Source organism: Odocoileus virginianus, chromosome 8, assembly GCF_023699985.2.
Source record: "Odocoileus virginianus isolate 20LAN1187 ecotype Illinois chromosome 8, Ovbor_1.2, whole genome shotgun sequence".
Lineage (NCBI taxonomy): Eukaryota > Metazoa > Chordata > Mammalia > Artiodactyla > Cervidae > Odocoileus > Odocoileus virginianus.
This window is the reverse complement of record NC_069681.1, coordinates 73,776,090-73,800,276: the sequence shown is the minus strand read 5'-3', so window position 1 is coordinate 73,800,276 and position 24,187 is coordinate 73,776,090. Positions and strand designations below refer to the sequence as shown.

The following is a 24,187-nucleotide window of genomic DNA, read 5'->3' as shown; positions in this document are numbered from 1 at the left end:
TCTTCCCGACCCAGGGATCGCACCTGCGTCTCTTGTGTCTCTTGCGTTGGCAGGTGGACTCTTTACCACTGCGCCATCTGGAACATCCCCCAAATAGCCTTACTACTACCTAATATGAATATACACCATAAAATTTACATCCTATAAAGTCCACCCATTTTTACAATGGAGTTTTAGTGAATGTATAGGGTTGTATAACCATGACCACAATCTAATCTTAGAAATGCTTCTATCACCTAATTAAAGAAAAACTTTTCTATTCACAATCCTTCCCCATTGCCAGCCCGTGCTCTAAGTAAGTGTCATCTACTTTTTGCCTCCATATAGCTGTCATTTGGGGATGGTTCTTATAAATGGAAAAACAATACGTGTTCCTCTGTGACTGGCTTCTTACAGCGACCATCACATTTCTGCGGTTCATGAGGCAGCGAACCAGCTCCCCTGCCACCTGCCCCTGGGTCCACCCTCTGGCAGCTCAGCCTCCCTTGCCCAGTTCCGGCTTGGGGCTCTCCCAACCTCCTGCGCACGCAGAACCCCTGCCGTCCTGCATTTTCTTCTCTGACTCTGTCACGTTCACTACAGGAATGTGTTTCTCAGCCTGGGTGTATACTTTCACCAAGGTCGGCACCTTTGGGAAGACACCTTTGGGCTTCCTTGGTGGCTCAGATGGTAAAGAGTCTCTCTGCATACTGGAGACCCGGGTTACATCCCTGGGTCAGGAGGATCTCCTGGAGAAGGAAATCGCAACCCATTCCAGTATCCTTGCCTGGAGAAACCCATGGAGAGAGGAACCTGGCAGGCTACAGTCTATGGGGTCACAAAGAGTTGGATACTTGGGAAAACAGGTGTCCCCCTCTGCGGCAGCCCCGCAAGCGTGCGAAGCCCCCATGGGAGCCCTCTGGCCATACTCGGGGAGTCCAGCAGGAGGTGAGAGCCTGGCCTAATCAGGTCTGGGGAGCGACGCACCCCCTGATGTAACTTGGCAGCCGCCCCTCCCCGACTTGAGATAGCAAGTGAGCTGGAGGCCAATTAGCAAAGGACTAACTTCAAATCCATTCTAATCTGCAAACAATAAAGTCAGTGGCAATGTTTAAGACTTAAACTATTGCTAGTGTAAAACACTCACCTACACCAGTGGATCCTGACATGATGGCTGAGTGTGAAAGGGGATACTAGAAGTTGTGAAAGGCCATCAGTCACAGTCTATAAAGGACGCAGCAGAAATGTGGGGTGGGGGCGCTTCCCTGGTGGTACAGCGATAAAGAATCCGCCTGCCAGTGCAGGAGACACAGGTTCCATCCCTGGTCCGGAAGATCCCACATGCTTCAGGGCAGTTCTTCTCATTTGTTCTCATTATTCTGTTGCACACCCTCATAGCACTCATTTAAAGATGCACTCATATAAAGATAAAGATTTATAATTACACATGGACCTGTTGTATGATGTCTGATTCTCACTGAGATTTATACCAAAACATTTGACCATGACAGTCGTCAAAATCCATCAATCACTACAGAAAGTTAAAGAAGTGATTAAGACTGGGTGTTTTAGTTCCTTGTGAACTTTCTGTTTTAGAGGCAGCAAGGTCAACCCAAGGTTATACATGTTTGATCGTTTATTAATCCTTTCACAATTCTAATGATGAATATGGGCTTCCCAAGTGGCACTAGTGGTAAAGAACTTGCCTGCCAATTGAGGAGACCCAGTCTCTATCCCTGGATCAGGAAGATCCCCTGCAGGAGAGAATGGCTACCCACTCCAATATTCTTGCCTGGAGAATCTCATAGACAGAGGAGCCTGGTGGGCTATAGTCCATGGGGTCACAAGAGTCAGACATGACTGAGCAACTGAGCATGCACACATGCATGATGATTACACAGAATGTCAGTGGCAATTATAGAGTCCATAACCTGGTAATTAACACAGAAGTTTGGAGACCCAGCTATTACCCCTTTACAGACACTGAGCTTCCCAGTGATTTTCTGCATAAATAGTTTATAGACTTCCTGTGTTTCTAATTCAGCAGGTATGCTACTGAGCATAGCAATTTGTTTCAACAAAAGATGCTAACCTCAGAGAGCTTCCCAAGTGATTTAGAAAGGTTCCTCCTAAAACTGTGACTCAGCACCTGTGGTCTCCAGTTAAGGACAGTCAGCTCCAAGAGAGCAGAGAGGCGGGAAACATCTAGAACACATGAAATCCTGCAGTAGAGCTTCTACAGTTTATTCAAGACCTCCATCTGAGAAGGCTTAGGTGTGCGCTTCACAGCCCACAACAGATTCTTAATGTGCACTAAAGAAATGCAGGTCCGAGGCTGGCCTCTCTGCAGGACGCAGGGACCAAGGTTCCCAGCCTTGGAGGTGCTGACACTCTAGAGGGCAGGATGTGCCAATGTCCACGTAATCACATCAGGAGACAGAGAAAAACAAACAGCACAGAACAAGCATATGAGAACTGACAGGGTCCAAAGAAGGGAGAAACTCACCCACTTGGGCGAACGGAGGGCTCTGTGAGGACAGGGTGCTGGACTGGATTCCAGGCAGAGGGCAGGGTGTGAATGCGCAGACACAGAAAACACAAGGAAGATAGGAGCGAATCATGGTCTGGCTGCTTGGCAGAGGAGGATGAAGAGGGTTAAAGCTGTAAAGATGTTTGGTTTCAATCGACAGACAGATAAGAAAATCCACATCAGGATGTCCCTGGTGGTCCCATGTGTAACACTCCAAGCTTCCACTGAAGAGGCATGGGTTTGATCCCCGGTCGGGGAACTAAGATCCCACAAGCCTTGTGGTGCAGCCTAAAGATAGAGAAATAAATAAATATACTCTTACAAATGAAGAAAAAAGGAAAAAAGAAAATCTGCTTAAGAGTTATCCAAAGACAGGAAATGAAGCCCTGCGGGCCCCAGGGAACTGGAGTTGTCTTTATTCTGAGCAGCTATGTGCTCAGCTTTATTTTCTTGGGCTCCCAAATCACTGCAGATGATGACTGCAACTATGAAATTAAAAGACACTTGCTCCTTGGAAGAAAAGCTATGACAAACCTAGACAGCATATTAAAAAGCAGAGACATTACTTTGCCAACAAAGGTCTGTCTAGTCAAAGCTATGGTTTTTCCAGTAGTCAGGTATGGATGTGAGAGTTGGACTATAAAGAAAGCTGAATGCTGAAGAATTGATGCTTTTGAACCGTGGTGTTGGAGAAGACTCTTGAGAGTCCCTTGGACTGTAAGGAGATCAAACCAGTCAATCCTACAGGAAATCAACCCTGGAATATTCATTGGAGGGACTGATGCTGAAACTGAAACTCCAATACTTTGGCCACCTGATGCAAAGAGCCAACTCATTGGAAGAGACCTTGATGCTGAGAAAAATTGAGGGCAGGAGGAAAAGGGGATGACAGAGAATGAGATCATTGGATGGCATCACTGACTTGAAGGACAGGAGTTTGAGCAAGCTCTGGGAGAGAGTGAAGGACAGGGAAGCCTGGAGTGCTCCAGTCCATGGGGTTGAAAAGAGTTGGACGTGACTGAGCATCTGAACAACAACAAATGTGCTCAGCTAAAACCTGGGAGTGGAGAATGGATATCCAATCAGTTTCTCTGCCCCAAGTGCCCTCTGACACCCAGCAAATCTCCCAGGTTGACTGCAAACTGTCATGGTGGATGGACCGTTCTGCTGTAGGTCAGGCTCCTGCCTTGGTCCAGTGAGCTGAGAACTGGAAAGGGTCTGCAGGCTGGACATTTGGACTGTGAGGCTCCCCTCTCAGGAGTCATATCCAGGAGCCAAGATGGAAAAAGGAGTCTGGGCAGAGCAGACAAATTGACCAGCTTGTCAACTACAAAAGGATAATAGATCATTGCAGAGGGTGAGAAACCCTGCAGTGGAAAGTCACAGTCCATTTCAGCAGGCAGGCCATGCAAAATCACCAGCGGTGACTCCAGTAAGGCACTGGTGTGAACAGAGCTTTTTACTAAAACAAGATTACCCTGGCAGCAGTGTGCGGGCTGACTTGGAATAAGGTGGGATGGAGCAGCCCCTGCACGAGGCCAGACAAGATTGAACTTGACCTTGAGCAGAACTTTAGGAAATATTAAAGATGCAAAGGCACGGAGAGCAACAGCGGGTAGCTGGCAATACAATGGCACGAGAGGAACAAGAAAATCTATAAAAAGAAGAATCACAAATTCAAAATCATGCCAGTTTGGGCATGTAGTGGCATTGATTATGATGGGAGTGTCATATACACCACCATATGGAGATCTGTAGTCATAGCAAGACTGGCATTCTTTTTCATTATTTTGTTTTTGTATTTTTTTTTGTATCAGAGTATAGCTGATTAACAATGTTGTGACAGTTTCAGGTGGACAGTGAAGGGACTCAACCACACACAGACATGTATCCATTCTCCCACAAACTCCCTTCCCATCCAGGCTGCCACACAACATTAAGCAGAGTTCCCTGTGCTATACAGTAGATCCTTGTTGGTCATCCATTTATAGCATCCAAATATAGCACTGTGTACATGTCCATCCCAAATTCCTTAACTATCCCTTCTGCCTGGCAGCCATAAGTGCATTTCCTAAATCTTCAAATCGCTTTCTGTTTTGTACATTCATTTGTATCATTCCCTTTTAGATTCCACATATAAGAGATGTCATACAATTTCTCCTTCTGTGACTTCACTCTGTATGACCATCTCTAGGTTCATCCAGGTTGCTGCAAATGGCATTATTTCATACTTTTTTAACGGCTGAGGACACTCCCATTCTTGAAAACAATATTCATTATACCATGTGTCAGAAAGCAGTAAAGTTTGTAATAGATTCTATAAAACACTTTTATTCAAAATGTTAAGTTCTGTGTTCACTTGAGAGGTACACTTAGGTATCTGGAAGATAAACATCTCTTATACAAAGAATTTCATCTCCAAAATAATAATTAAATGAGTCCTCACCAAACCTGAAATTGTTTTGCTGTCAAATATAAGCATTTGTTGTTGTTGTTGTTGTTGTTCAGCCACTTAGTCGTGTCTGACTCTCTGCGACGTCGTGGACTGCAGCATGCCTGCCTTCCCTGTCCTTCACCATCTCCTGGATCTTGCTCAAACTCATGTCCATCGAGTCAGTGATGCCATCCAACCATCTCATCTTTTCATCCCTTCTCTTCCTGCCTTCTATCTTTCCCAGCATCAGGGTCTTTTCCAATGAGTCAGCCCTTTGCATCAGGTGGCAAAAGTATTGGAGCTTCAGCTTCAGCATCAGTCCTTCCAATGAATATTCCAGGGTTGATTTCCTTTAGAATCAACTGGTTTGGCCTCCTTGCAGACCAAGGGACTCTCAGGAGCCTTCTCCAGCAACACAGTTTGAAAGCATCAGTTCTTCAGCGCTCTGCCTTCTTTCTGGTCCAACTCTCACATAAGTATACAACTACTGGAAAAACCACAGTTTTGACAATATGGACCTTTGTTGGCAAAGTGATGTCTCTGCTTTTTAATACGCTGTCTAGTTTGGTCATAGCTTTTCTTCCAAGGAGCAAGTGTCTTTTAATTTCATGGCTGCATTTACAGGACAGTAGTTGGATGTATAGGTTACATTTACCCTGCTGAACATACAAGAGAAAGCACAGCTCTGTAGATCCAAGCTCAGCATTTTAAAACTCCAGCTAAATAAATGTATGAAACCCATTCCAAAAGAGTCAAGCCTCTTAAATGCAGCTAAATAATACACAAGGCCTTTGTGTGATACAGGACATTCACCGTCAGTCCTGGGTAATCATACCTATTGAACGGTGTGGGTCTCCCATTGAGAAGCTAGAGTTTACATGACTCTCATTTGAAAGACCAATTTCCACAACATTTCCATCCTTGGATAGAAAACATAGACCAACAGAATGACAGGAACATACAGCACATGTATAGAAATCTGTGGCCATCTCTTTTGCTCACATAGAGATACAATGAACAATACCATGCTCTAAATTTAAAGAAATACACATATGAAAAGATAAGGGGAGGCATCTTTGGTAATTTTGAACAAAAACTATCCTAGAATGGCTGAAAGCAAAATATATACAAAGAAGCTTCTAGAAATCCGAGCCTCTGTATCTGACTGCCAAAGTAGTCCCCCATTTCCAATAAAGACTTTTTTTAAAAAACATCCCTCACAGATTATTTTTGACTCAGCCAAGCAGGGAGTCCATTTTAAAGCTCCCAATTTGAAAGTCATGGAAGCTTTATAAAGTTCTCCACCTGCATCTCTTTTTAGGAACAGGCCTTTATCCTCTAAAAGGATGAAAACCTCTAGCATATAAAAACTTTGTTAAGCTGTCACTATCAATAGGATAAAAAAAAATTAACGGTTGACAAAGAAGAAACAAATTGCATCTTCGAATAAGTTTTCTTAAAGCTGTTGTTAAAAGCTATAACCTCCAACGTTAACTAAATTTAAACCCACTCTGACCTTCGTGGTGGCCCTTAACCTTTTCTTTCTTCTGCTTCCTGTGGCCGCTGCAGAAAACTGGCCCAGGCCTTGGAAAAGCGTTCTCTGCAGCACACAAAGGCCCAGCTTTCCTGCTCCCCCGCCAGGAGGCCCCGGATCGACCGAGGGGTCAGCACCTGTGTGGAGAAGCAGGTGACAGTGGCCTAGAGCAAGCTGTAAGAGTGTTTGTCCTTCAAAGATCGCGCTGCAGCTTCAGGCATTCAAGCCACTGAAGTTCAGGTTTTCTTTGTGAACACAGACTTTAAACAAATTCATCTATTGCTGTTCAACTGACTGTAAAATTGGTAGTTTTACTGTTGCAAAAAAAGAAAGAAAAGAAGAAAAACTGAGAGCTTTCATTTCCACTTTGCTAAGGTCACGGATACATCCCAGGCTGCCAGCAAATCACCCTTTAAAATCTTTGCAACTGAACAACTTGCAGGGGTGAAAGCAGCCAATGACAGAAACGTACAGTGGGAAGTCCTTCCCACACTGAACAGATCAAACTCCACAGCCTGAGGACTCTCCAAAATGGAATGATACATTTTTAATTCCATTTCCCTCAAAGGTGGGAAGTGGCGGGAGCACAAGTTTGTTTCACCACTAACATTTTATTTGCTGTTAGCCCTGCCTTCCTTAAGCAGCCTTGTAACTAGAAGATCTCATGTGGGTGTTTAAACACATTAGTGGGTTTTATCACAGAGAACACTCATGACTTGGTCCTGCTTTAGGCTGACTTCACAGTACAAGGCAACCCTGGTTTCTTAAGGTTTCCTGCACCAGTTCTTCGTGTTTCTACACGACATCTCATGATGACAACAGAAATCATTTTCATCAACTGTTTCAAAATGACCAAAGTTAACTGACTCACTCCTGAATGGAACATCTTTGAAATGGAAGCATATGGCCCTGTTGTTTCTCCAGAGGAGACTTTTGAACCGATTTTCTGCTTTATTTAGTTGCATAACAGGCTTTTTCACAGGCAATAAAAGGACCTTCTATATATAAATATCTTTTTACTTAGCAGACCTGTTGTTCAATCGCTCAGTCACATCCGACTCTTTGTGACCCCATGGACCGCAGCACGCGAGGGTTCCCTGTCCTTCACCATCTCCCAGAGCTTGCTCAAACTCATGTCCGTTAAATCTGTGATGCCATCCAACCATCTCGTCCATGTCTTGGCAGACATGAGAACTTTAAAAAAAAATTCATCACAATTTCATTCATTTTAGACAAATTTGCTTTGGTCATTCTCAACCACTGTCATGTTTTAATTATTGGTGTTATCATTTTTTTTTCTTGGCCACATCACACAGCCTGTAGCATCTTAGTTCCTGGACCAGGGATCGAACCAGTGCCCTCTGCAGTGAAAGTGCAGAGTCTTAACCATTGGACCACCAGGGAAGTCTGGAGCTATCACTTTCAGTAAGAGAAATGATTAATCTGGAGTCTAATGTTATGGGAAACTTTTCACCTGGTAAAGAAATTTATTCTGAATCTAATAATAGTTTGAGAGTATGTGAAGGGTTTTGACACAGACGAGATCACCAGATGGTCCAGCTCTTCCGAGGAACCAGCAGAAGTAGCTGCTGGATGGATTTAGGTTCATAAAAGAGGAGTCCCTCTGCCCCTTCAAACTCTGAGATGAGCTCCTGATTGAAGACTTGGTCTCCTTGCCTGGATTTTGGTGCTTTGTTTTTTAAGTGTATAGATGATTACATGTTCAGAATGGATTCACTGCAGTCCTGCCTGGGGATAACAGTAGAGATGCCGTAAGAAGGCTTCCAGCTTTCAGATGTTAAGGGCTGAGGTTCTGAAGTCACAGCCAAAGTCCAGAGCATGATTTGCTTTCTCTGCCCCTTTCCACAAGTTTGTAAACACATGCTTAAGAGAGCGGAGCACAGTTCTCCATTACTAAACTGCTCTGAGATGCGAAAGTGGCTGCTGTTTAAGCCAACACTCTCCCTGCACTCAGTCTCCCTGCACAGGCTCTTGCACGTAATAGATTCCTGTTCTTTTGTTTTAGCAAACGGTCCTGATGAGAGTTTACAATCTAATGGACGGCAGGAAGAGGGTATATAAACTACCTACAATCTATTAACAGCTACTTGTCGAAGAATAGGCCGAGTATTTGACCCCAGGCAGGCTTTGCCACATCCACATAACTTCAAACTAAACACAGGACTATTATCAGATTAGCTTCTTAATTTGTCGCAGTCACTGGGGCATCATGAAGATATAGCCTAGAGTTAACAACTTTTGACAAAATCACAGAGTAAAGACTCCTGAACTTAATGAACGGGGCTAAGCAACTGTCTCCCATGCCTCCCTCTGCTCCACGGGGGAAGAGATGGGACTCTGAAAGCTAACAGGCAAGGTGAGGGACAGAATTGTTTCCTTTAATCCTTCCTCAGGGCAAAAACACCAATATCTGCATGGTGTGAGGAAATGTGCCATTCAGGGACAAACCAGGAAGTAACGTGGCAATAACGCTGTCGTGGAAAATGTAGGAATTTTAGCCACCAGGATGTGAGTCATATTATGGAGTTACAATTTTACATTCTGGGCTTTGTGGGGTTTTTTTGTTTTTTTTTTTTTTTTTGGTAAATTATAGGTAGAGACAATAACAACTGGGAAAGCTCTCTATACTGAGAATCCTCTTCTATGCACATATCAAATCAGACAGCTTCCAAGGGCTCTGTGGTATAGTCACATAACATGGCTAAACCAAGGAGGGAGCCTTAGTAGGCAGAGGCCATAAATACACGGAGGGGTCCTGAAAAAGCCAGCTGCCAGCTCTACTTTCGTTAGTCAAGGGTCTTTAAAGTTGGCCTTCAGTGGGGCTGAGTCCAAAACTCTCAGTGGTTCTTTGAAAGCTGTCTGGTCCCATTTCATCTGAGGTCAAAGCAGAGTTCAGAAGAGATCAAAAAAGAGCCTGCTTCTCTCTCTGAGAGCATGTCTGTGACACCCACCCTTTCTGCTCATCTCCTTCCAGGAGCACTGTCTGTCTCTTGAAGTTGAGACACCTGACGCCGGCAGTCTAGAAAACTCCTCAGATCATCCACTCTGGCCACACGTACTTCAGAAGTGCTTGGAAAGGGGCGCTAACAGGAAGCTCCAGTTACTGATGACGACTTGGTCATAATCTCACCAAACTGTTAAGTCCTGAGTTTGGGTATTAAACTCTTCAATCAGTTCCACACAATTCACTTAGTATCTTCACAGACTTGAACCCCACTGCTTCACTCTTTTCATAAGAGACATTCAGCATTGAGAACACCAACTCTTGCACCAGGCTGCCTGGGTGGATTCTTTTTTTTTTTTTTTTAATTGAGTCTACTAGCTGCCAGACTTTGGGCAAACTAAAGGAAATGGCAACCCACTCCAGTATTCTTGCCTGGAAAATCCCATGGATGGAGGAGCCTGGTCTACAGGCTACAGTCCAAGGGGTCACAAAGAGGCAGACACGACTGAGCGACTTCACTTTCACTTTCATTAATACTCACCTTCTTCAGGCTTCAGTTTCACCATTGTGAAATGGGGCAATCAGCTTTTCCTGAAGATTAGACGACTTGATAGAAGGAAAGCACGGAGCACAGTGGCCAGCACCCACTATTTCCCAAGTTTTGTGCTGGTCACTCCATTACCAGACCTATACTAAGTAACCATGTTGTTATTAAAGAATATTCCTGGTAAAATGAAACTGAAACCTTAACTTTTCTTGCTTAACTTCAAAAAGGCCAACATGCAAATACTAACTAACGGCCTTTGGGGCAGACAGTTTTTTCTGGGTTTACCACTTCATTGTTCATATTCAGTACCTTCTGGGTGGGACCCCGTGGATTTGATGAGGAAACAAAAAACTGGGCCATTGCTCTCAAGGAGCTATTTAAGACTGACCTAGTTTCCTCATCTGTAATCGAAAAGGGAATGCTTGAGGAGCTATTTAATGAGAACAAAGTGATGTGTCCTGCTGGGCTACAAGTACTGTACAGAAGTCACGGGCTCTGAAATAAACCAGAGGATTCTCTACCTAGGTGGCTCAGAGAGCCCCAACTGTGGATTCCCACTGCCACTGAGGACTTTCCTATGGAGAAGAGGCCAGAGGGACAGGCCTGGCCAGGTGGGCTGCAGGTTTGCGGACCCCAAAGCCAGTGAGGGAAGAGACCAGGTGCACAACCCCTCCAGGCTAGAGCTGTCCTGGGAGCCAGGACATGCCACGCACCTGCCATGAGTGTGTCTCCTCGGTTGCACGCTGACCACTCTGAGCTCTCCTGGGTGGTGGGCCATGCAGGCCTTCCCCACCCGGCCCCGTGCTCTTGCAGGCGGCTAGCACCCCTAACCTGGGAAACAAGGGGAGCCTCTACTTCTCGAGTCCACCTGTCCACCTGAACTTTGAGGCAGGGCTCCTGAACTCACAGTAAGTATAAAGACATTTATGAAATAGCTTGTTAACCATCCTGTCACCATCACTGACTGCAGCTATGAAATTAAAAGGTGCTTGTTCCTTGGAAGGAAAGCTATGACCAACCTAGACAGCACGTTAAAAAGCAGAGACATTACTTTGCTAACAAAGGTCCGTCGGATCAAAGCTATGGTTTTTCCAGTAGTCGTGTATGGATGTGAGAGTTGGACTCTAAAGAAAGCTGAGCGCCAAAGAATTGATGCTTTTGAACTTTGGTGTTGGAGAAGACTCTTGAGAGTCCCTTGGACAGCAAAGAAATCCAACAAGTCCATCCTAAAGGAAAGCAGTCCTGAATGCTCATTGGAAGGACTGACGCTGAAGCTGAAACTCCAATACTTTGGCCACCTGATGAGAACTGACTCACCGGAAAAGACCCTGATGCTGGGAAAGACAGAAAGTAGAGAAGGGGACGACAGAGGATGAGATGGTTGGATGGTATCACCGAATGGATGGACATGAGTTTGAGTAAACTCCGGGAGGTGGTGATGGACAGTGAGGCCTGGTGTGCTGCAGTCCATGGGGTCGCAGAGTCGGACACGACTGAGCGACTGGACTGAACTGATTAACCATCCTATCAAAGCAGTATTTTATTAAATAAGAAAGACGTATGCAAGCTGTAAGCCCACTGGGAACGCAGATACACTGAGGTCAGAGCCAACGTAAGGGATCGAGGGGAAACGAGCCTCCGAGCGCCGCACCACCTGCGGCGGCAGGAGCCGGGGGAGCGACCACTGCACGCCCTTTTCTGTCGGAGGACTTGAAGCCGCCAGCCGGAAACGCCCTCCTCCTAACTTCGCTTTTCCTTTAAAGCCGGGAGTCAACGCCCCGCCCACTACGGAAGGCGAAGAGGGTCTCACTCGGGAGCCCGCTCGCGGGCTGCTGCCGCCAAACCTCATCAATCGGCGGCTAAAGGTAAAGCTAAAGGCCAGGGGCGCAGCGAGAGTGAGGGGACCGGCGGCGGGAAGACGGGGTCGTAGGAGCGGGCCTGCGGGGCATGCGGCCTGGCGCTCGGCCATGTCGTCGTCCTTGGAAGGCCAGTGCCGCCCACCTGCCGGCGGACTCACGGGATGTAAAGCTGTCTTAGAGTCCAGGCTAGGGCAGGCGCCCGTCCTTCCGGGCCCTACGTCTTCCGTCCGGGCATCTTGGCACACGTACGGGGACTCGCGCAAGCACGCATGCCGGACGTCGCTACGCTCGTCTCCTGCCCGGGCGCGCCGCGGCTGGGGTGGGTGGGTGGGTGGGTGGGCGTGGCCGTCGCAAGCGCACCTGATTGGTCCGTTCGGCGCGCGTAGCCCCGTCCTTCGGTTCTTGGCTCCCCTCCTGGCAGGTGAGACAGCGCAGACACTTGCAGACCCTTGCTGTTTGCGGCCGTTCAAGGAGGGGTGCTGGAGGAAAGTCGCTGAACCATCTGAGATTTCTCTTTCTTTTTTTACCCCCGCTTATCATTTACTGGGCTTCCCGGCATAAGGCTCCTTGAAGTAAAAACATTTTCTTACTGAATAGCCGCAGTTCCGAGAGCACGCTATGAGGTTTTACTGTGCCAGGCGCGGTTCCGGGAAGGGTATGCCACATGTGTTCCTTGCTTCACAGAACTCACCGTCTAGTGAAGGAGAGAATCAGCAATAATCACAAAATTATAATCGTGGAGAGAGAGGTTATACTGTGGAAATACTTGACCGTTGGGCTCGAAAAACAAATTGGGGGGGCGCTCTCAGGGGAGATCTGGCTTAATCTTGGAGGTGATCAGAGAAATGCACTGAGAAAGGCAGCGCTCGGCAGAAAGGGAGTTCCCTAAACCAAGGGGGAAGAGCATTCAAGATCAGCAAGGCCAGTGTGGTTTAGGCATAAAGGAAGTTTGGTGTGGAATGAGGCGGGAATGGCCTTTTGGCCTCCTGAAAGCTGTAGATCTTTAGTCTGCAGGCAGTTTTAAGGTGGGCGGGCACTGCGTGTGAAGCCAGCACCAGCAGTGCAGAGGGGAGGATTGCAGAGTTCAAGGTGCAAGAGCCTAGTTAGGAGACTGATGGTGGGAGGTGTCCTCAGGAGGGTGGTGGCGATGAACATAGAAAAGTAGGTGGATTTGATTGGTGTTTGGAAGTAACATTGAGGAGCCTTGGTGTTGGATTAGCTGTGGGAGTGGGGGAGAGCAGACCTGGAAAAGATGCTGGTCTCTGAGATAGGGGTTCTGAAAGGTGAGATGACGGATTAGAATAATAATATACAGTATTAAGTACATCTTTTAGTATTGAGTTTTGAGCTCAGGATTTAAAAGTTTTTTAAAAAATGTTTTCTGGATGCTTATTTCAATAAAATAAAAAATAAATTTAAAATTTTATGGTTAAAGAAATGTGGTTAAGTAATTAGCCAAGATATTATGTTGGCTTTTCCCAGTGTTTTTAGTCACTATTCTAGCTCTTAAACATCCCATCTCGGTATGGAGAATACTTTGTGCAAAACCAGAGCCAGGAGACAGCAACCTGCAGGCCTGGGGTTGGCGATGCTCAGCCCCTACCAGAGCGGGACACATGGGGCAAGGGTCAGGCCTCCAGGCAGAAGGACTTAGTGAAACTCCTTTGGAAGCAGTGACAGAGCCTTCTTAAAAGTCATCAGAATTGGAAAAATTAATTTCATAAATATTTAGTCCACTAGAATCCATGTAACTTTTGATCCAACCTCCCAAGAAATAATAGATATCAATATATAACATTAGCTATGTAGGAAAGAAAAGCAGTGAGTGAACAAATAAATAGAAGTTATTTTCATCTCGTCAGTTGATAGGAGTTTGGTTACACAAGTCTTGTCAAAGTATATGCTTAAGACTTATACATGTTATTATTTGTAAATTTTGTCTCAAATTGAAAAAAGTTGTAAATGAATACTGAACTCTAGGTAATGATATGCATGCTGAAGTACTTGAGGGTGAAATGTAGCAGTGTCTGCAGCTTACTTTGAAATGTATCAAAACATAATAAAATGGATGGAAAGAAGAATAAATGTACATACACCAAGGAGAGCAACAGTGGAATCTAGGTGAATGAGTATTGGGGTGTTGACCGTATAGTATTTTAACTTTTCTGAATATTTAAGCATTTTCATAATAAAAGTTGGGAAAGTAGTCTTATAATAGGGAAGTGCCTCTGTATTCCAGTTAATCGTTAAAGAGATGTTGCCTGCAAGCTTAAATTACACAGTTGTCTATCTTTAGGAACCTGCCTCCCAGGTGAAGCTCAAATACCTTTGTTCAGCTCACAGAAAACACTTTGTCCAATCCCACCTCTGAATGACTGCAAGGAGGAAGAAATTAACACATCCGCTCTGGAGCCTGGCTGGAACCTGGACTTTACCCCCTCCCCTTTTCATATAAAAGAAGTCAGAATTCTAACTCAGGGAAGTTGGTTCTTTGGGACATGAGTCCATCATCTCAGCCTGCTTGCTTTCCAACGTGACTCTGTTGGAAAGTCAACAAGTCTATCGGTTTGTGGGTCTGCCGTGTGGTGAGCAGTGCAAGCCTGGACTTGGTGACAGTCCTCAGAGAATGTGACTCCTCTGAGCCAGCTGGAGACTGCTGCGACGGTGTGAAGGCCGCATCCCTGAGCCCCCCTGAAGCACAGCACGCGGAAGCCCACGCTGCAGGACCGCCCACTTTATGGCTCAACGCTTACATTCCAGTTCTTATGGACGTGTGGGCCAAACGCCAGAACTCCCCTGTTGTGTACATCTGAAATAATGTGACTCTTTCTTATATCATCTAGGACGGTCAGGGATGATGCAGAAGAGCCCCGGGAAGTGGAGTGAGGACAGAAAGTAGCAGGAGCTGCAGAAGAGGAGCCACAAACATAGGAGACAGGCCCTGAGGATGCCTGTCAGTCTGTCCTCGGGTGCTCAGAGGATGTGGAGTTTTTCAGTGATCCTGTCTCAAGTAAGTAAAGAACACAGCAAAAAAGAAGCCTTCTGTTTCTCTCTAGAATGTGGAGTTAGCTACTCAATTAAAACTACCAGTAGATGCAGCTGATACAGCACAGCATGATTTCAGTAAGGTCTGAATAAACACAAAATCAGAAATGGATATCTCATACTATCAAATTATGCATTTTAAGTAACTGGCTTTAAGGTAACTAGCTCTTAAAATATTTTTGGATGTCTCAGAAACGATAGTTTTGTGAGTGGCCAGGTGTACCAGTATTGTCATAAGAACATAACCATTTTCATTTTGATAGATCTGATTCATTTAGGCTGTTAGATGTTTGACAAAGACATCTTATCAGAGAAATGGGCTTCCTATTTTGCCTCAATCTTGAAAGGTTAAGGGTACCCCAAGACATCTCAGTGTTAAGTTACTTGGATTCACTTATACTGTAATGCTTTATTACTCACTTTCTTATGCCATCTTTTTCTGGGGGTCCTAACCCAGGAGCTGTTAACAGGAGAGGGGTACGGACACATTGTGTGTTCTGAAAAAACATCCCCAGATGATGCTGGTGGGCCTCCAGCTTCTGAGAGCCCTTCTCTAAAATACACATTAGCTTTTAGCTACTTTGGTTAGCAGAAAATTGTACACATTCTACCTTAAACTGAAATCATCGCCATTTACTAGATAAGGCACTTTTAGACTTGATCTTACGAAAACCAGATGGAGAAAGAAAGGCAATTTGCATTAAAAAAAAAGTCAGACCATTAAGTTTGTAAAGTTCCTTAGACATAGGCTCTGCTTAAACACAGACTTACAGCTAATGAAAGGAATATTTGTTAAGGATACATAAAGTCAGAGTGCCAATTTATTAAATTACAGTAAATATACAATTACACATACTGGAATAGTCATATTGGCATGACTAGTGAATTTTTTCCTCCCTGTAGGTTTCTGATTCTTTCTAAAATGAACTTTTTAATTATGAAAAAAAATTTAAACATACAAAAGTTGAAAGACTAACAACTAAACACTCATACAAGCTTAAGCGAGATTCTGCAGATGTTGCCATAATCACATTTATTTGCTGCTGAACCATTTCAGAGTAAGTAAGCAGATGTCATGACTCACTCCCTAAGATTCCCTAAGAATGCCATTTTTATGGCTGAGAAAACAGTACTTTTCTCAGAGTCTAATCCATCATGAATCTAGGCCATATGCAGTTCTTCCTCCCTTATCCCCATGTGTCTTTTTAATTGCCTCTCTTTTAAACATTGAATTTTATGTCTCCTTAGTCTTTTAGTTCAAGTTCCCAGTGACACTGATTTTTTCGTAACGCTTGAAGCCACCGGTCTTGTCCCATAGTCTGGATTTGTCAGTGGTTTCCTTGTTGTGTCATCTGATTTGTTCCTCTCAGAGTCTGGCCCTTGTATCCTTGAAAACCAGGAGCTCAGTCTAGAGGCTTGATGCTGTTCGGGTTCAGCTTTTTCGGCAGTCCTGTTTCACAGAAGGATCACCCGTCCCACAAAAAGACGAGTGTTAGGGTGTCAGAGTGCTGAGTCTGACCCATTATGGGGTGACAGCTGGAGCATGTGTTTCCTGCTTCCATTTGGAAGTATTCCTTGGGGCACCCTTTGGCACCCCATGAACTCCTTGTTTCCTTATCAGCCTTTTACCCAATGATGTTTGCATCCATCTAGGCCTGAACAAAGAGCCAGGCACGACTTAGAGACTGAACAACAAGGCTGAATTGGTGGTCTGATTGGAGATGGGCAAATGGTGGTTTTCAGTTAACTTTTATTTTTCTTCCCCAGGTATTAGCTGGCATTCTCCTCTAAAGAATACTTTTCTTCATCAACTGGGGATGATTATAGTTCTCCCTAAAAAGGTAGGATAAATACTTAGTTCTTTTTCTTTAATGACCAATTTCCAAAGTAAGTAGACAGTGTATTAGTCACATAGAGTTGTGGCCAACTGTCTTTTTCATGGATTTTTGCATGGTTGGTGTGTTGAAATGAATTTCAGTCACTGCTGTGTAAATGATTATACATTTGGCCAGTGAGAGTCTCTTCATGCAATCAAGTTGTAAATGAAACATAAACAGAATGATAACTACCAGGGACGTCTGAAGCCTGGATATTTGATGATGTAGAGGAATGATTATTAGCTGGGATGTGCTACTGTGGTTGTTCAGAAGATAAAAAAGTCCTCAGCTCTTAGAGGTGATGTACTCAATTTGCTGATGAGACGGGATTTACTGTGAAGTCGTTCTTGGATATTGGGGTCTGGGGAGCAGTTGTCGGTGGAGAGGAAGCACGTTGGCTGACGTGCTGAGGGTCAGGGAGCTGAGCCACGGATGCTTCGGGCTTCCTTTTGCTCTTTCTTCTGTACATGTTTGAGAATTTTCCTGATAAAAAGTTTCTCAATGACTTGAATTTGTTATTTGTCTCTCAGATTTAATATCACAGGTTTCTTTCCCCCCAACTCTGTATTTATATGTTTATCTATGTAAAGTTTATTTTGAAGAAATATGTATATCTTCAACTTTGCTGATCTAAAGTCAAAATTCAGCTAGTATTGACGCATAACTGCTGTGTAAGTCAAGAAGGTTTAAACCCTTTTAAAATTTGAATAACAGTAAAGATGCTTTAAAAAAAGTAAAGTATTTTTCTACTGTTTACCTTTTCCTCTTTTTGGAAAGTGTTTTTAAAGCTTTTTTAAAAAAACTTATCTTTCAGAAACACTTTTTATTTTGTAAATACATAGAATTTATTTATACTTCCTCCTTATTAGAGAATGATAATTAGGAAGAATAGGGGAAAGAAAATCACTGTGTCTTCAACCTGAGGAAAATTTCAGGGTTCTTCTTAAATTCCATCTTTTTCCTGTGCCTAGTTTATTTGCTCCCTTGTTCTATGTAATGGATTGCTGATTCATCACACAGGGCACGTGTGCTTTTTCATGATAAACAGAAGTTTTCTCAAGCGTCTTCAGACTTTTCTGCTTTTTTTGCTTTGGGGGCTTTCTCCGTGAATAAGTGTCTGATTGTTTGCTGTTGGGCAGTAAGTAGCTCAGCTATTTATTTATTTTAATTTTCCAAAGTGGTATGTATTTTATGGTGTTTTATGATTAGTTATTTTAACTTTTTAAAAATTTATTTTAATTGGAGGCTAATTACAGTATTGTAATGGTTTTTGCCATACATCAGCACGAGTCAGCCACGGGTGTACATGCGTCCTGCTGTCCTGAATGCCCCCCACCCCGACCTCCCTCCCCAAACCATGCCTCTGGGTTGTCCCAGTGCACCAGCTTTGAATGGCTGCTTCATGCATTGAACTTAGACTGGTGATCTATTTCACATATGGTAATATACGTTTCAATGCTATTGTCTCAAATCATCTCACTCTTGCCTTCTCCCAGAGTCCAAAAGTCTGTTCTTTATATCTGTGTTTCTTTTGCTGTCTCGCATATAGGGTCATTGTTACCATCTTTCTAAATTCCATATATATGCATTAATACACTCTATTGGTGTTTTTCTTTCTGACTTACTTCATTCACTCTGTGTAATAGGCTCCAGTTTCATCCACCTCATTAGAACTGATTCAAATGTGTTCTTTTTAATAGCTGAGTAATATTCCATGGTGTATATGTACCACAGCTTTCTTATCCATTCATCTGCCAATGGACATCTAGGTTGCTTCCATGCCCTGGCTATTGTAAACAGTGCTGTGATGAACACTGGGGTGCACGTGTCTCTTTCAGATCTGGTTTCCTCGGTGTGTATGCCCAGTGGTGGGATTGCTGGGTCGTTTGGCAGCTCTCTTTCCAGTTTTTTAAGGACTCTCCTCACTGTTCTCCATAGCGGCTGTGCCTGTTTGCCTTCCCACCAGCAGTGTGAGAGGGCCCCCTTTGGCCCACCCTCGCCAGCGTTGATCGCTTGTAGACTCTGGATGTGGCTCAGCTCTTTAAACCCAGTTTCAGCCCAGTCCTGGGGTCTCTGCAGCATCTGCAGGTGGGGTCCTTCTGCATGCTTCCAGGTGCCTCATTCACTGCGGATGAAACGTCACGGATCTCGTGGAGGGTGGCAGACACTTGAAATGCCAGCTAGGAACTGTTTTCTTCTTTGGTAAAGCATGGGTCGTTTTATTCATAAATCTGACAATATTTTCTCATGGTAGTATAGAAAACTGTCAGAAGAAGTTGACGCAGTGATATGATCAAATACTCCTGGGAAAAAAGACCCTAGGTTTTGAATAAAGGAAGAAGATATAAGGAGGAAAGTTTAGTATTTCTAGAATGGACAGATAACCGCACTCACCAGCCTTCTGTGTGGCGGGTGGGGTGATGCACCTGAAGGCCCAGGATAAATGTCCGCAGACACGGCCTCCCTTCTGACCGCCTCCTTCGACTCACACGTTCATTCAGCATATATGGCCGGTCCTCTGTATCCACCAGTTCTGCATCCATGGATGCATCCAGCCATGACTAAAAATACTCAAGGAAGAAAAATCTCCAGAAAGTTCCAAAAGGCAAGACTGATTTGCTATGCCAGGCAGCTGTTGACATATCATTTCCACTGTTAGGTTTTTTAAGTAACCTAGAGATGATGTGGTATGTGGAAGGATGTACACAGGTTACATGCAAACACACAGCATTTTACATGCAGGACTCGAGCATCCGTGGATTTGGGTGTCTCCGGGGGCCCTGGAATCTGCCCCATGAGGATACTGAGGATGCAGCCATATACTGGGGCAGACTCTAGGTGCCGGGTTAGAACCTAGTCGGTTCCTTGCTGTGCTCCTAACCCAGCGGACAGACATGTTTTCTCACAAAGCTTACATGCTACTGAGGGAAGATCACGAACATTGTGTGCAGATGTCAGCAGTGAATGCTTTTAAAGGGCAAAGTGATGGGTTTGCAAGGATGGGGTGTGTCATTTACAGTGTGGACAGGCAGGGTGTTGCTGAGGATTGAATGAAGCTGCCTCATCTGAGGGAAAGGATCACAGGGGTGGGTGTGTGTGTGTGTGTGCAATGTCTACAAGAACAGCAAGGAGCCCGCAAGCTTGGAAGAGTGAGTGAAGGAGGTGGGCTGGGTGCTGTGGGTGGAGTGGGGTGGGGTGAGGGAGGGCTCTGCAGTGAGGCGGGGGCCCAGGAGGGCTATGAGCACAGGGGGTCCATGGTCTGACGTCCATGTTTTAAGTGTGGGTGATGGGTCATCAGGGGCAAGGGCAGCTGCAGGAGGCAGTCAGGAGGCTGGGACCTGACCCAGGTGAGAGGTGATCACGGCACTCGGGGGAGGGTGATGGCAAGGGAGGGGATGGAGAGTGGTTGGGTCCTGGTGGCTTTTAGAGGTGGAACAAGGGGATCTGCTGATGAATGGTTAAGAGAAAAAGAAGGGCCAAGGATCACTTAGCTGTTTGGGGATCACTTAGCTCTATATCACACACGAAGTGCATGTGTGTTATAGAGACAGGAGGCCTGAGCTGGGGGTGGGAGAGCAGGTGGAACTCAGTCCTGCACATGCTGACCCGAGGGTGCTGCCTGGGTGGAGGGCTTAGGCGGGCGGTCACCTCTACAGGGATGGCGTTCCAGGGATCAACCTGGGTATCTGAGGGCAGGGCAGTGAGAGTGTGCACCTCCCATCAATTTCTGTGCTATTTACGGTTCATTTCCCCCCATATCACTAGTCAACAGTGGGTGTGTGCAGTGGTGATGGACAGGAGGGCTGAGATACACAGCCCAGGAGGATCTAAGTTGGACCAGAGGGAGTCCCAGCCTTACACACCCGAGCAATGCTCAAGCAGGAGACCCAGGAGCGTCCCCAAGAAGTGCTGCCTGAGGCACCGCGTCCCTCTCGCTCACCTCTGACCAGCCACCTCCGTGTACCACAGCACCAACCCGTGGGAATGAACGGCTGGGTTTTAATGCTCTTTTCTCCCTGCTTTATAGGATGGCTGCTCTTTTCCTCAAGAAGTTAACATTACAAACTGTAAAGACTGAGAATTACTACATTAGAAGATGTTTGGGCAAATACATCTTACAGGGGCTGGCACCCACACAGCTGTCCCCAAGACCGTCCTGCCTCATTCACGCAAAAGCTTTTAGCACTAAAGACACCCAGGATGAGAGGACAAAGAAAAAAAAAAATGAGACGGCTTTCAGTAGTGTTGGGAGAAAAATCAACGAGCGCATCATTCACGTGCTGGACGAGCAAGGCAACGACCTGGGCCACATGCACCGGGCGAACGTGATAAGGCTCATGGCCGAGCGGGACCTGCGGCTGGTGAAGAGGGACCCCCACGCGGAGCCCCCGCAGTACCAGCTCTTGACGGGCGCACAGATCCACCAGGAGCGGCTGCAGCTCAGAGAGGCGGAGAGGGCCGCGCCCAAGCCGGGTAGGTACCCTTCTCTCTGCTCCCATCTCCCTCGGGCCGGTAGATCTGCAGTTTAAATTGGGCATCTGCCAGGTGCCTGTAACAGCCGGTGAGTAACTGGAATCCCGTTTTACTACTGTGTCCAGTGTGTGTTTTTCATCCACTTCTGTTCCTTTTCTCCTTGCTACTGTGTGTCCGTCATCTCTCCCTTTACACCTGTGCAAAATGAGGGACAGACAAGGCAACCACCGCCAAAACGACGGGCGCCCTTTTCCCCCTCTGACCGTGGCGGGGCCTCCCAGGGCCAGGACTGCAGAGCGCCACATGGGGTGAGGTGTGGGAGAGGTGAGGACGAGTTCCTGGTCCTGTCCTGGCCTCTCGCCTGCCCTGGGTCCCTTCCTCCTTCTCTCCCCTCATCTCTGAGGGGAGGCAGGCAGTTCATTACAGAGAAGCACACTTCCTAACTCTGAGGTCATCCCCAGAGCATCCCCCATGCCCACTGCAATAGGGTAGGAACACTTAACAGGTTTTACCAACTTGTCACTTAAACCTTACAGAAGCTGTGAGCTGAGTTAAGTGAAGACGTTTGTTTTTCATGATGGCTAGTAACTGCTGATCACTAGAGGTCAGAATGTGTCAATTCTCTGACACCACATTTAGCAACAGGGATACTGACTAGGAAACAAAAAATATCCAAAGAGACCATCTGCGGTGCTAAGGGCATCAAACTGCGTCACAGTTAAAAAAAGGTGAACAGCCTGAAAAGCTTGGTTCAGAGGTGACAGAAGGGCTGACAGAGGACTCTGACCAGCTGGTAGGGGCTCTGAGAAGCAAGGAGATGCTCCTTTTTAGAAAAATTATTTTTATTTAAATTAAAAAATGATAAAAAGCACAGTGAACACCTGTTATCCACCACCCAAAATAAGAAAAAAAAAAAAGATTACCTGGTTCTCTTTAAAGGACCATTCCTTTGTTCTTTCATCAAACAATGGTAATGATAAATGGAAGCATTCCCTGTTTAGGTACTCTTACTTGGCAACTACAAAAGTGGTATTTCACCTTGTGTCTGTCTCCTCTATTTAACTGGAGGGTGAAACTTAATACCAGGCAGACAGGAGGACCTGTAGCAGCATAGACCTTAGGACGCGCTTGTGATAAAACACAGGCCTCACAGACCAGCCCCAGATCTCACTCTTTCAACCCAGGACCCACCCTGACCAAGGAACTGACCTTTTCTTCAAATATTGGACAACATGATCTGGACACAAAGAGTAAACAGATTCAGCAGTGGATCGAAAAAAAGTACAAAGTCCAGATTACAGTAAAGAAAGCGAAGAGTGCAGACGAGCCTGAGAAGAAAATGGTAAGTGAAAACAGACCTGAGTGACTGCTTGTCTTTGTTTTCTGGACTTAACAAGTACAGCTGTGGAAAACCTGGAAAATGCAAAGGCAGAGAAAAGTAGTAATTCTGCCCAGTCTTGGTGGCAGCTTTCTAATTGGGTTCTCAAAATGCAAAATGTACACTTTTTTCCCACCGTAGCATTTAGTGTTTAGCCATGTGAGAACACTACTTCCTCACTTAAGGGCTATATACTATTCTACTTCACAAACTGTAGAGGGTCCAACATTTAAATAGGAAGACTAGACACTGTAATGGGTTCATCTTTCTAAGTCCAATTCCTCTTTATAAATGCCTATGAGAAGCATTCAAGTCAAGCTTAAGTGTTAGTTTACAGTCCCAGGGTAAGTCTGGAGGATCTGTGGATTTCGCTTTTGGAGTTGCACAGCTTAGCAGCAGATAAAGGCAGCATTTACTCCAGTGGTTTTCAGCTCCAGGCTGGAATGACCCAGGCCCTGGGCCCAGTCCAGCCCACCCAGAATCTCTAGAACCATGTGTCTGTCTTTTTCTAACCATCTCAATGACTCTGTGAAGGACAGTTGGGAACAGCACCGAGCTGACAATCGGACAGTTGGGAACAGCACTGAGCTGACAATCTAGGGGGATAAGGGTGCCCTGCCAGTGCCCAAACCCACCACTTTGCACTTTTTGTGAGAGGGTGGTCTGGGCCAAACATAGCCTTAGTGTCATGACGGGGGATTCAAAACTATCAAGCCTTTAGCGTGTTGGACTAGTTACATGGAGTTTGTATAACCACCTGGTTATTGTACAGGTTTCGATCAGCTTAACGAGGTCTATATGATTTGACTTAGCAAATCCCTTATATAGCAATTCAAGAATGTTGGTTTTTATGGGTATCAGATAAGCATGAACACTGGCAAGAATCAGAGGTGCTGGTTTTACACTAGCCTTTTGTTTCCTCTTCTAGGAGGAGATGTGTAATCGAATCGTCCAGACCATGTCTGGAATTGCAACCTTCTCATCCCGGCCACAGCCCATCAGAGGAGGCAAGGCTGTGATGTGTGTTCTTCGTCCCTTGAGCAAAAAGGAGGAGGCTGCGTGGAGAGCAGCTCTGGGCACCCCGAGAGGAGACGCTCTGAACAGGGGAGACGGGAAGGACGGAGCATCTGGTGTCCTGCCCCAGTGACTTTAATAAACACATGCTTCTGGGAGAGAGAACTGCAGTGGCTGGTCTATGGTCTTCCACACAGCGCAGGTGGATGTGCAGCTGCGGTCAGCATGGCGACGTGGAGTGCACGTGGTCTTCTATGCAGCTCAGCGGCTCCCCATTCCTTGGCAAAGGCACAGCCTGGTCCTGTGTCCTCTTAGGAGGGAGGTACCCACTAAGCCGGGAGGCCAGGCTCCGCTTCCCACGAGACGGCCTCACCTTGGGGAATAAGGAAGACAGAGCCAGTCAGGCCTCGTGTCTGCAGGTTCTGCAGCTGGGTCAACCAATAGCCCATCCAAAGTGTTTTTAAAAAAGGAAAAATCCAGAAAGTTCCAAAAGACAAAGTTTGAATTTGCCATGTGCTGACAACAATTTACACAGCATTTCCACTGTGTTAG

General features: G+C 45.6%; 2 protein-coding genes and 1 non-coding gene across 8 annotated transcripts in view; 1 reads left to right on the top strand and 2 right to left on the bottom strand.

Moving 5' to 3' along the window:
- Positions 1-7,807: 7,807 nt before the first annotated feature.
- TRNAE-UUC (transfer RNA glutamic acid (anticodon UUC)) lies at positions 7,808-7,881 on the bottom strand. Its single transcript has one exon. It is a non-coding gene; the product is annotated as a tRNA-Glu (tRNA).
- A 3,865-nt stretch (positions 7,882-11,746) lies between these two features.
- Positions 11,747-23,800, top strand: MTIF3 (mitochondrial translational initiation factor 3). Of its 6 annotated transcripts, XM_020916300.2 has the most exons (7): positions 11,747-11,854; positions 14,692-14,858; positions 15,797-15,951; positions 16,661-16,734; positions 20,798-21,243; positions 22,428-22,585; positions 23,550-23,800. In XM_020916300.2, exons 5-7 carry the CDS (start codon positions 20,799-20,801, stop codon positions 23,766-23,768), a joined length of 822 nt encoding a protein of 273 aa, XP_020771959.2. In that variant the 5' UTR covers positions 11,747-11,854; positions 14,692-14,858; positions 15,797-15,951; positions 16,661-16,734; position 20,798; the 3' UTR covers positions 23,769-23,800. The 6 variants fall into 6 exon arrangements, with proteins under 6 accessions (XP_020771959.2, XP_020771957.2, XP_070327816.1 ...); XM_020916298.2 differs by lacking the exon at positions 15,797-15,951; XM_070471715.1 differs by lacking the exon at positions 15,797-15,951 and having other exon boundaries at positions 11,786-11,854; positions 14,145-14,858.
- The window catches only part of GTF3A (general transcription factor IIIA), a 78,137-nt gene continuing 77,699 nt past the window's right edge, over positions 23,750-24,187 (bottom strand). The window contains exon 12 of the mRNA XM_070471126.1: positions 23,750-24,008. Coding sequence (XP_070327227.1) covers positions 23,856-24,008 — 153 coding nt within the window. The 3' untranslated portion in view covers positions 23,750-23,855. The remainder of the gene's footprint in view (positions 24,009-24,187) is intronic.

Excerpts from the sequence above, each read along its gene's own strand:
- MTIF3 (XM_020916298.2), top strand. The coding sequence starts at position 20,799 with ATGGCTGCTCTTTTCCTCAAGAAGTTAACATTACAAACTGTAAAGACT. Across the intron at positions 21,244-22,427 it reads GAGGGCCGCGCCCAAGCCGG|GACCCACCCTGACCAAGGAA; the intron begins GTAGGTACCCTT and ends CTTTCAACCCAG. Across the intron at positions 22,586-23,549 it reads ACGAGCCTGAGAAGAAAATG|GAGGAGATGTGTAATCGAAT; the intron begins GTAAGTGAAAAC and ends TTCCTCTTCTAG.